The sequence below is a fragment of the Stegostoma tigrinum genome, chromosome 27, assembly GCF_030684315.1.
Source record: "Stegostoma tigrinum isolate sSteTig4 chromosome 27, sSteTig4.hap1, whole genome shotgun sequence".
In the NCBI taxonomy this organism is placed as follows: domain Eukaryota; kingdom Metazoa; phylum Chordata; class Chondrichthyes; order Orectolobiformes; family Stegostomatidae; genus Stegostoma; species Stegostoma tigrinum.
Window position 1 is genome coordinate 42,670,188 of NC_081380.1, and position 12,891 is coordinate 42,683,078.

A 12,891-nucleotide genomic window follows, 5' to 3' on the forward strand; every position below is an offset into this window, starting at 1 on the left:
GGGCAATTCCAAGCCTAGGCCCTTCACTTCAGAAACCCTTCAGAGAATACTTGGAGGCCCAGAAAGCCAAGCTTCACCATAAGACTGGCGATGCAGTAGAAGCGGTAAGAACACAACGAATCTAATTTGTTTGTCTTTTATGTTAAAATGTTAGCTGACCTGTATGTATCTTTCTTGTTCACTTGACTCTCTAGTGATTGAATGCTAAATATACTGTAACTGGGGATAACTTCTGTTGTAGATACTTGGGATCTCAAATTGGCCAAAAGTCCCAGAGCCAGAAATTGAGGCCTACAGTAATTCAAAAACTGGAAGATATGGTTACGCCACTTAGAAAATATTCCAATAGTAGTGTTTTTTCTGAAATTAAGTCCATTTCAGTCATCTCAGATAAATGGTGATCAAGCATAGGTTAGCACATTGAGTGACTGTTCCTGTGGTACTGAGCAATTTCCCATATCCACTATAAATGAGGTCCCTTTCAATGGAAAGGCTGAAACGGTACGACCTTCATACAAGCTGTGCTGATGAAGATGATCTTAAATGATGTCACCACATCGTATACTTGTGACTAACTCTGGACCTTGTTGTACTATATGCATTAAAACCTCAAAGATTGTCTTTTCAGTAACTAGTTTAAAAGATTTTGAAAATATTAAATCTCAATATAACTATTTTTGGACTGTATTAACTGTAATTGTGACTAACTTAAGCTTGAATTTATGACCCTGTGCCTAAAAAAAAAGTTAGAATGTGATATCTTTTTAATTCAGTACAATATAATTTAAAAGCCTTTGTAGTAATTTTACTTTATTTTTAATTCTCTCCAAACATGTCGAGAAAGATATTTAAACTACAATTTCCACCACCTTCCCCTCGAATCGAAAAAAAAAACGTGGTGTGTGGGATACAATAGTGATGACGTGGATGTAAAGTCACCAAACTCAATACTAGTGCAACTTTTTAAAAAAACCGGTACTTCCTCCCAATGGAACAGCTATTTGTGACTTGCTGTCATAGAAACAAGATTTTCAACTCAGTTCACACGCTTTGTGAAAGCTGATGTTACAGTATTTTTGGATTTTGTTCTTTGACCCTTGATTGTCGGAGTGTCAAACTGGAAGGATCAGTTTTCACCTCCGCAGTTTCTTAATTAATAGTTTTAATCATTCTTTTTCCCCACATTTAAAAATAATTTGCAGCTGTTTAGCCTTCAAATACTGGTAATTTGAATCTTCTGATGACCCAATGGAAAGGAACACTAAGTGCTTGTTAAAATTCACGCATGTCCCCTTGCTGAAATCATACATAAGAAAAAAAACACTTCAGCATCTACATTACCCTTCCTCTTAAAAAAAGAATATTTTCCAGAATCTGGCAAACTATTTCACAATGCACAAACACTTTATCATCTTTATTAAACCCCTATCAGACAAGCTTCAACTTACATATTAACAAATATACTTTGGTTTGGCTCAGTGCCGTTGTTTCAACACTGACATAGATGCGAAATATCTAAATCAGACTCTTAAAGCAGTAGCATTTATTGAAGCTAAATAGCAATCCTGTTGCCAGATGAATATGGGAGAACTGGAGGCAGCAGTGTCTGTGTTGGTCTAATTGAGCTGTTGAATGATTTTCTTGCTTTTTGATTCACACCTTTCTGGCTTGCTGTGCTAACTCAAATCTCCAGATGGAGCAGCTCTGTAGGCATATTAGTGAGCACCTTGGCAATATCAACATAGGCTAAACTGACCAGTGGGAAGAAGTGTTACGTACATGCCTGAAAGAGATGGTGAACTATATTCCCATCTGTTCCCTTCTGATGAGGATCCCCAATTGTATTGATACTTTTGTTGGATTTTAGCCCGCTGTCTTTTAATAGCCTCATAATTCCTGATCCGTAAAGGCAATGAGAATCTGGCTTCCGATGGCTGCACTGGCTTCCAAAAGCCCTTGTCTGAAGGTCTAAAGACAAACAAATTTTCAATACTGACCAATAGGTCATCATTGGTTGGCCACTTCACAAATACATCCAAAGCATTAAATATCTTTGACCAACCTTTTACTGTGGACTACAAAACAATAACTGCTTTGTTACAGTCCTGAAAATGAAAATATATTGTACTAGGCAACTAAATAAAATTATGATGAGAAATTAGAAGTTTATCACTAAAGATTGATATAATTATATGCCATTGATGGCAGTAATTAACTTCCAGTTTCTGTCTCTATTCTTGAGTTCGATTTGTCCAAGAGCCTGCTAGATTTGTAGCTAATATTTAACAACCATAGGTGCTGTTCATTTTTAATCTGTGGCAAACAATCAGTCTCTCGATTAAAATATTAAATGAAATTATTGGAATTTGAAATTATTGTATTTGGATATGGTTATGTAATGTGCAAGTGTGCAGAGGATTTTATTTTTCATGCCACTTGTTATGTTACATTTATAAAGTTTGGGTTTTGCCATTTAATTTGAAAAGTAGTATATTTCCCCTGCTTTATTTCTCCTAAATGAATGTTTGGTCTGTGCAAGGATCTTCAATTCTCTCACCCACCCTGCTCCAAACAATTCTGTATCTGACAATAACAAATCAATGTGTGGAGCTTGACACACTTGCGTATTCTTCAATTCTTTAATTTTCAAAGAAAAAGTCTTTTGGGGCTGTTAGTAATCCTGCATATTGATCTTATTAAGATGGTAACAGTCTGCAATTGATTCCAGATTAAACAATTCTTAATAAATACTGTTTTATGTTTTTTTCTCTTTCCTCCCCAACCTTCATCCTAACTCCGTTAGAATGAAAATTGGCTGTCCTGGATCTTTGAAAAAGTAGTCATCGTCATGGTGTGCTACTTCATTCTTTCCATCGTTAACTCCATGGCTCAGAGCTACGCTAAACGGATCCAGTCACAGAAATACACTGAAGAGAAAATGAAATGAAAAATTAACCTTTTTATTTTAACAAAAGGGACTGAATAAGGCCCAGGTTAGATAATAATTCATAAAAACCATCTGTTGCTTCTTTGTTCCTCAAACTGGAATTAATTTTAAGGAAGCAAAGTGGATTGGGGTGGGGTGGGCGCTATTATAAATCTTTACATTTACAGGCTCTGATAAAAACATTTCCTTGATTAGCATAGGTACTACAGTTTGGAGTCCACATTCATGGATTCTTACCTCTTTGTTGTCTCCAGTTTTTTGTTAAAACGTTTGAAAGTATCTTCATTTCTGTTGACATCACATTAGTGACGAAAGGAAATTGCAGGATGTGTGTAAATATTAAGTATCAAATTCCACTGAAATATCATTCACTTGCTCCAAATTAACTCGGGCACAATGCTTGAATGGGCCCTCCGTATGATCTGTGGAAGTAAAATTGCATCAGCTCCTTGAACTCTGTCAATTTGAGGAGCAAATTTGTTCAGTGCCTATTTTTGAATTGGAATCTTCTGACAAGCAAAGCAAACAATATTGTCAGCTCAAAAACACAATGGTGGCAATGTTTTAATAATCTTTAATCTAACCAGGGCTTCCTGATAATAAGTTAAATTCTTTTCAGAGATTACTGAATTTAGAATAGCTAAATTGTGACATATTTTAATATTTTCCTTTATTGCATCTTACTTCCATTACCCATCTTTCTACTGCACCTCACTAAACAGATACATCTTTGCTGTGGAGATTTCATAATGCAGGTTCTTCAGCAACTGTATAAACTATGATTTGTTGCCACAAGCTTTATACATTGAGGGTCCCATCAGTATTCCAATTTCCAATGTTTAAGTGAGGTGCTAAAGACCAGGCCATCATTTTAAGGCTTATCAAATTGGCTGAGAAGGGAAAGCATGAGTGTTGATGGCTATTATTTTGTTCCCTTCACACATGTTGATGGAGGATAGATTTGGAGAGACCGACAGTATATGTAGACTATGTCAAAAAGGTAAATAGATTTTTGATTTCTAGTATTTATTACCTCAACCTCTGTATTATCTTATCTGTCTCTTAATGGGGTTGTATGTTGTCTTGTGCCCTATATAGCACAAAACATTTAAACTGATATTGCTCATCTCTGCTCATATTTTCCATAATGATGGTGAAAGAAAAGCTATTAGAACCGATCCATCTTTAACCGAATGTACAAAAAGCAACATCAGTTTTTGTTCTGTAAATTTTAACATGATAAATTTAATCTTTATAAAACTACATTCAGTCATTCTACAGACTGAACCTTAGTCTATGTCTGTCAGTTTTTGTGGGGAATGTCATAATTATGTGTGTATATATATCTCCAAAATTTCATCTGCCCATTTATGTATAAACTCAAATGATGCTGATCGTACATAGTAATTTGTATACAACCATTCATAAAAGTAATATGTTTTGTGTTTATTTAGGTACAAGTATCAGAAATGAAATAAGGAAACAAATTTGTTTTTGTTTTAGACTGTAGAGTATTTCTTAAATTATTCACATGCAAAGCACATTGCATGAAAGAGACAATTCAGAAGCTTCCTCTAGGAGCTGTTTGAGCTAAAACTCGGATTCTATGTTAATTACTGCATTTTCTAATGAGAATAAAATTGGAACTGAAGTAATATCTCTCTAGGATTTCCATCAAATTTTGTGAACTTATAATATTATGGTTTTGTGTTCCAAGGTAGTGTTTTGTTCAGTGCACTAGGTGATCCCAAATTGGAATTTTGGTTGCATCTGTTTTCCAAGTGGGCTTCATCTGGTGCAACAGTGGGCCAGTAATGTCAAGTCAAGAAGTAAGACATGTAAAACAATTTCTATTTCTAGTAACACATCAATATTTTACAGGTAGTTTGCCTCCAAAGGCATTTGACAAGTTCTATGAGCATGCTATCTCATCATTAAACTTTTTCATTAATGTTTGGAGAAATGATCTATTAAGAGAAATAATGAGTGTCTTTGTGAAGTTACTCATCGCATCACCATACCTCATTATCGCATGAGGAAACGTAAATGACCCTGGTAGATAGTCATTATTATTTCCTACAATGTAAACCAGAGCATTAGTTAATAATGTTTATAAAGTAGATGATGTGAATTCATGGAAAGCAGACGTTGTATTGTGTGAAATTTAAAAACCTTAAGCTAGGAATTCAGTCCTAATTCTGTACTATAATGTTTCATCATTTTCATACCTTTTTTAAAAGTGTGTGTGTGTGTGTGTGTGTGTGTGTACCACCTTGACCATGTTGATCCTCTCTCAGGGGAGGAGGCTGCATTAATGAGGTCATTGTTGCTTTGAGATCAGCCAACAATGTGGTGTACCCAGTGGAATCCACCAATACTATGCAATGCTACAGTGTGACTAACAATCAAGTAAACCTGTCCATGAGGACTTGGTAGTTTGAATTTCTGCTAAATCTGGGATTTAAATTTATAATCATCTGGCACAGCAAACTGGTGCTCTTTTAATGTACATTTGTTCAACTCAAAATGCATCAGACATTTAACAAAAGTTCCATTATTCCAGCTATGTGGACTTCTATCTTCCATACTAAATATCAAAATTTAATGCTGAGAAGATATCCATACTAACTTAAATGAATAAAATTTCTGTATGCCCTCATTGTTTCAGTTCCACTCTTTGGTACGCGTTGTAGGTGTTGTTACATTCAGCTTCTTCATTTACCATTCTGTGAGATAGCTTATCAGACTGGTGTTGGCTGTTAGCTCAGTTGGCGACAACAGTTGGTAGGCTATCTGACGATGTGGTGTCTTCCATCCGATCAACATTGTGTATTGCTTTGTTCCGCCATTGCACCCTCATTGCAGCTGTCATTGCTTTATTGTTTGTGAGTAGTCTATTGTGAGCACCATCCTCTTTACCACTTTCAGGGCAAGGATCCCAATTAGGCTCCAGAATTGTGATTTTCTTCCAAAAATTGTCAAATTACTATTTTTTTAAAAAATTACATTCAGTATTCACCAATTATTGCTGTGCAGTAGTTCTTGTATTGTTTCCTGGTAAGTACAATAGATCTAGTTTTGGACTTCCCTGAGGTTCAATAATTTTACTAAAAATACACCAGTAACAGATTCTACCCCATGATGTTCTTTTTGATTTCCATCATCTGAATTAGCATGTTATGCTGTGCAGAATATCTAATAAAACCGATAGCCGAATCAATACTGAGAAGAGTGTGTTATCCTTTGTTTTTCATTCTTCATGGAAATCTATTTAATGTCATCTTGAATCTTTGATCTTAGGAAAGAAAGAAATACCTTGGTATGCATGATCTTTCCATTTTTGCTACTTGTATTGTCATTTGGCACTTTGACGCTTGATTTTGTCTCCAAAGTAGTTACAGAAAATGTCTGTATGATTCACTTCATGGGAAAAAAAAACACATGTTCTTGCTTTATATTTATGTCCTTCTTTGTGTGGCATCAGAATAAAAATGAGTCATGCATACTTGGTGCCTGTTCAGCCACTCAAAGAACAAAAGGGAAGAGACAGCACAGGAACAGACCCTTCAGCCCTGTAAGCCTGTGCTGATTATCATGCCCTAAATAATCTAAAAAACAAACTTCCTTTCCTTATTTGGTATGTATCCCTCTATTCCCTCCCCATTCATGTAACCATCCAGGTGCCTCTTAAATGTCTCCAATATTCCTGAATACTCCACCTCTTCCAGCTGTGCATTTAAAGCTTCTACCACTCTGTGGGGGAAAACTTTCCTCGCACAACTCCCTGAAACTTGCCCCCTCTCACCTTTGAACCTGTGCCCCATGTAATTGAAACTTACTGGGAAAAAGCCTCTGACCATCCACCCTATCTATGCCTCTTAATTTTGTAGATCTCTCTTAGGTCTCCTCTCAGCTGTCATCATGCCACTGAAAACAATCCTACTCTTTTTTTTAATCTTTCCTCATAGCCATTGCCCTTGAGACCAGGGAACATCTTGGTGAACCTTCTCTATTCTTTCCAAAGGTTCCACGTCCTTCTATTTTTGTTTAAACTGATGGTACAAATGGATAAAAGTCCACTATTTTATTCAGACTCGGAAATCCCATCTTGCTGCAGGGAATCATTTCCAGTACTTAGAAATGTAACTTGATGCAAAAGCTGGAGGACAATTAAGAACTTATCCTTGGAAATGAAGAAGCTAATTGTTCTTCCTTTAGCAACCACATGAATTCCAAAGGACTAATTAGATAATGTTAGACTTAATTAATGGTATTTGCCTTATTTTCCTCTCCTTTCCTCATCCAGGTCTGAGTGGAAATTATTATTTTCCCCCTCCCATTTCCCTGTCAGAAGTGTTTTCATGTGCACTTCACAAGGCTCAATCATCCTTGGCATGTAGCACAGCTCGCCATTGACTATTTGAGATTAGCAACTTCATTAACCTTGAGACACTTGTAGTGATCTGCCATTTTGAACCATTGCAGTACCTGTTATGTAGGAATGCTTACATGGCTGTTAAGGAGTGAATTCCAGGATTTTGATCCAGCAACAGTGAAAGAATAACAATATAGTTCCAGTCAACATGGCATGTGCTTTGGAAGGAAAATTGCAGGAGTGGTATGCCCACGCATTTGATGCCTCCAGGAGGTAGACTTCACTGGATTCAAAGTGCAAGGAAATGGAAGAACATAAGAAATAGGATCAGGAGTAGGCCACATGGCCCCTCGAGCCTGCTGTGCCATTCAGTAAGATCATGGCTGATCTTTTTGTGGATTAAGCTCCACTTACCTACCTGCTCACCATAACCCTTAATTCTTTTACTGTCCAAAAACGACTTAGCTTTGCATTAAGAATGCTCAATGAAGTAACCTCAACTGCTTCATTGGGTAGGGAAATCTACAGATTCACACCCCTTTGGGTGAAGAAATTTCACCTGGACTTGGTCCTAAATCTGCACTCCCTTATTTTGAAGCTATGCTGCCAGTTCTAGTTTTGCCTGCCAGTGGAAACACTCTCCCTGCCTCGATCGTGTCTATTTCCTTCATAACTTTACATGTTTCTATAAGGTCCCCCCATTCAAAGCAGTATAGTCCCAGTCGACTCAATTCTTCCTCAGAAGCCAACCCACTTCACTCCAGAATCAACTGAGTGAAACTCCTCTGCACCCCCTCCTATGCCAATAAATCTGTAATGCATCTTGTGTACATATGCTGCGCTGTGATATCAAAGGTGGAGGTTGGTGTACAATAGCCGGTTCAGTGGTTAGTCTCAGCACTAGGGACATAGGTTTGATTCCAACCTCAGGTGACTGTCTGTGTGGAGTTTGCACACTCTCCCTGTGTCTACGTAGGTTTCCTCCAGGGGCTCCAGTTTCCTCCGATGGTCCAAGGATGTGCAGGTTAGGTGCAATGGCTATGCTAAATTGCCCCACAGTATCTAGGGTGGGAAATGCAGGGAATAGGGTACAGGGTCGGTCTGGGTGGGATGCTTGTTGATGTGGACTTGATGGGCTGAATGACCTGCTTCCACACTGTATGGATTCTATGATATCCTATTCTATAATAATACAAATGGTCTGTATTGGATTATGTTGAGTTACTAAAGTGTGTTGGAGTTAGACGTGCAGTGAAGTGGAGGGTATATCATCATGCTTCTGACTTGTGTATTATTGATTGAGCCAGGCTTTCGGGTGTCCTGGGTTACACACTGCAGGCATTCCAGCTTTGACCTGCCTTTGTAGCTGCGTATGGTTGGTCCAGTTCAATTTCATGTGACTGGTAATTCCCCTTCAATGTATCAATGGTGAATCAGCAAGAATGTTACGGGGAAATGGTTAAAATTCCATCCTGTTTGCTTATTGTCTGGCATTTACGTGGCAAGACTGGTACTCGTGACATATATGTTATTTGTCACTTAGCAGAATGTTGTCTTAATCTTGGATGATGACACAGACTGCTTCAGTGTCTGAGGAATCATTAATGGTACTGAATGTTGTGCGATCATTCGTGAACATACCCACTGTTGATGTTTGGATGTTGTGAAGATCATGGAAATATGAAAGATGGTGGGACCCATTATCTGAGTAGCTTTGACAGTAACATCCTGCCACTCATTTGTTTAACTCCCCAATAATCCCAACATCTCCTTTAGTTTTGACTTGAATTGTAGAATCATACAGTGCAGAAGAGTTCTTTTGGTCCATCGAGTCTATACCATCAACTATACAGTTCTCCTTAGGGTAGTCCCACTTTCCTGCACTCAGCCCATAGCCTTGAATATTTTGACACTTCAACTGCTCATCCAAGTATTTTTCAAAGGTTATGAGGTTTTCTGTCTCAATTATACTTCCAGACAATGCATTTCAGACCCATTCCACTCACTGGGTCAAAAGGTTTCTACTTAAATCCCATTTAAACTTCCTCCCTCTTACTGTCAAATTATGCTCTCTCATTATTGACATTTTCTATTCACCCTCTCCATGCCCTCATAATCTTACGGATCTCTATCAGTCCCACCTTAACCTTCTCTGCTCCAAAGAAAACAATTTGAGCTTATTCAACCTTTCTTCAGAGCTCCAGGTAACATCCTGGTGAATCTCCTATCCAACCTCCTACAGTGTGGTGACCAGAACTACACACAGTACTCCAGCCACAGCCCAACCAAAGTTCTGTACATCTCCAATATGACCTTCCTGCTCTTATAATGTGTGTCATGGCTCGAAGGCAAATGTCCCATGTACCTTCTTAATTATCACATTAATCTGCTGGATCTGTGGGCAAGCACCCAGGATCTCTCACTTTCTCTGAGCTTCTTAGTGTCCTACCGTTAATTGAATAGTCCCTTGCCTTGATACTTGCAAAAGCTCATCACCTCACATTTTTATCAGGATTAAAGGGAGGTCATGTTGGAGATGTACAGACCCACCTGAACAATCTATTTATACTCTCGTGTAGCCTTGCATCTTGCTTCTCCTGGTCAATCTTCCAGCCAATCTTTGTGTCATTGACAAACTACTTATCATTCCCTGCTCTCTTCACCACCACCCCCCCCTCCCCCCCAATCTACATCATTTATGAATATCACAATCAATAAGGGACATGGCACTGATCCCTGTAAGACGCCATATACACCAAGCTCCTGTCTCACAGTCAATCTTGGATCCATCTTGCCAAGTTATGCTGGATCCCACATGCTTTTTTTAAAATCAGTTTCCCATACCAGACCTTTGTCAAATGCCTTGCCGAAATTCACATAAGCTATATCAACTACCCTACAGTCATCCACACATTTAGTTACCTCGTGAAAAATTCCACTAGATTTGTTCGGCATGACCTCCCTCAGACAAAGACAATGCCTGATCAAATTTTGTCCCTGTAAATAAACTATTCACCAATAGTTACACTACCACTGATGTTACACTCACTGGTCTACAGTTCCCTGGTCCATCTCTACCACTCCTCTTATAAAGTAGAACCACATTTATTCTCCCTCTGACCAGAGATGATGTAAAAATCAGTACTGAATTCCCTTGTTTTCCATTGACTTATCTTTTGCTAGACTTCTGTTGTTGTACTTGATAAATCATTATCTTGATACCAAGGGCAGTCACTCTTGTCTGACTTCTGGAATTCTGGTTGGGCGTAAACTGGCAGCCTAACTCTGGTGTTGGCAGGAATCCCATTAAAAGCTGTCTAATTCTGTCTCCTCCAACATCTACAAGCACACTTCTTCAGGAAAGCTGCAAGCAGTATTTGATATGTTTTCCCCTTATACCAGTGAAACAGGGGCCGATTAGTGTTTGCTGAATGTCACCCAGTTAAGCTAACAGATTATGAAATAAAACTGGGAACTTCACGGTCAGAAAACCTTGTTAATTAGTCATCACACACTGATCTCTCTTCTATAGGTATTTTCATTTTAAAATGTTCTGGAACACCAAGGTGCACTCCATGTGGGTGTAATATTATCCTTGTTTTTGCTGGAATAAAATGTCCCAGTTGTGTGATCTTTTTCAAAGAAAAAGCCAATTCCCACAGAATCAAATCCTATAATAATAGTGTACTTATTTTGAAGGAGACTTGTTTTTAATTATAGCTGTCCAAAGGATAATGAATAGTCTAAAACGAATAAAAACTTTCCAGTTCAGTATACGTGAACCACATGACTGGCAAATGTTTACTATAAAGCTGCAATTTAGATAATAAACCAGTATGGTTGGATCATTGTACTTAACCCTGCAGAATTCCTTCCGATTCTTTAACTCCTTAATGTGAGGTTGGTTGGCTCGCCAAGCTGGTTTGTTGTTCTGCAGATGTTTCGTTACCACGCTTGTTAACATCCTCAGTGCAGCCTTTGAAGCTTCAGGGTGTTTTCCCACCTGGTTTTTAAACTCTGGGGTCCATTGCATTGGATTACCTCACTTCTGGGTTTCCTCCGTAGTGGAATGTATATGGGGTCAAGTTCAATGTGTTTATTAATAGCTTGTATTGTGGAGTGCCATGCTTCCAGGAATTCTCATGCCTGTCTCTGCCTAGCCTGTCCCAGGATCTTGGTATTGTCCCAGTCAAAGTCGTGGTTCTCCTTGTCCGTGTGGATTGAGATGCACGAGTATTGGTCATGTCTTTTTGTAGCCAGTTGGTGTTCATGTACTCGTCAGTTTCCTTCACGCTTGTCCGATGTAGTGTTTCTCTCAGTCTCTGCAGGGGATCTTGTAGATGACATTAGTCCTGTCTGTGGCGGGGAGTGGTTCTTTAGGATGTTACCAAGCGCTGTAACGAAACGTTTGCGGGACAACAAACCAGCTCGGGGAGCCAACCAACCTCAACACCCACAACCCAAGCTACAGATCTACTCCATAACTCCCTAATCTCAGTTGAGTGTCTTTCTTGATGGTCTGGTTGAGAAAAGAAATAAACCTGTTTCTTCTTTACCATTTGAGAGACCTGGTAATGGAGCAAATATTGAATATATAATAGTAATTCGGTCTTAAATTTATATGAATTTGAGCAAGATAATTGTTTTAAATTGTGCTGAAAGAAAACCTTCCTTGGCAGCATGGTTACCTGAGCCCTGTCGTACAATTAGTTACACTTCCTATGCTGTGTATAAGAAGTTTCAGATTTGCCCCTATTATTGCTCAGTGGATAAATTTAGTCTGCCGACTGCTGGAAATTGAGCATGTGTGGATATATCAACTGAGGACAAAATCAGGTTTGATTGGAGCATGCCATCCCATTGTTGTCTGTGCCACTATGGAGGAATAGGACAAGGTGAATGAACAGTAGATGAAATAGGTGAAGCCATTCCCTAGCAAGAGGGAGCCTTTTCATTAAAAGGTAGATGCTGTTTGGAGTGGTTGGGAAATCTGGAACAATAGGCCTAAATCTCAAAGTTAAAGCTTGGCCATTTGGTTGAATACAGAAGGCAATTTTTCACAAAGTATACTGAAGGTCTGGAATTTCTTGCCCTGTTGAATCATTGAAGTTTTCAAGATTGAGATGAAAAGATTTTTATTAGGCAAGAATCTTGAGCGATACAGTGCAAAGGTGTGTACATGGGGTTAATGTCCATATCATGCGTGCCCTGTTGGAACGGCAATGTGGGTTCAAGGGACCTATGGTCCTGTGAAATGAGAAGCATGGTGTGAAAACAAAATGGACATCTGTAAAGCTGCATCCATCTACTGCCAAGGAAGGATTTTCTTATTGAATCATTGATCAATGTTACTGCTAAAATGTTTACATCTAACTTAGATACCTAGTAACCATTATAATAAGAAAACTTGATGACAAGTTTATGGAGTTCACCCATTTGAACTGTGTGTAACAATGAAACAGAACTAGTAGGTTACAGAGCCAGCCAAGAATCAATACACACTTTGGAGATAGAATTATGTGCGTGTGTGTGTGTGTTAGTTAAGGGCTAGTGACGTAACAAATTGACA

General features: G+C 38.5%; 1 protein-coding gene and 1 long non-coding RNA gene across 9 annotated transcripts in view; one reads left to right on the forward strand and one right to left on the reverse strand.

Moving 5' to 3' along the window:
- Window positions 1-4,604, forward strand: part of vmp1 (vacuole membrane protein 1) — a 163,163-nt gene extending 158,559 nt beyond the window's left edge. For all 8 annotated transcript variants that reach the window (XM_048556798.2, XM_048556807.2, XM_048556800.2 and 5 more), the window contains 2 exons: window positions 2-104; window positions 2,804-4,604. In XM_048556798.2, coding sequence (XP_048412755.1) covers window positions 2-104; window positions 2,804-2,947 — 247 coding nt within the window. In that variant the 3' untranslated portion in view covers window positions 2,948-4,604. The remainder of the gene's footprint in view (window position 1; window positions 105-2,803) is intronic.
- The window catches only part of LOC132211030 (uncharacterized), a 58,252-nt gene continuing 46,105 nt past the window's right edge, over window positions 745-12,891 (reverse strand). The window contains exon 3 of the long non-coding RNA XR_009447316.1: window positions 745-2,927. This is a non-coding gene — a long non-coding RNA (uncharacterized LOC132211030). The remainder of the gene's footprint in view (window positions 2,928-12,891) is intronic.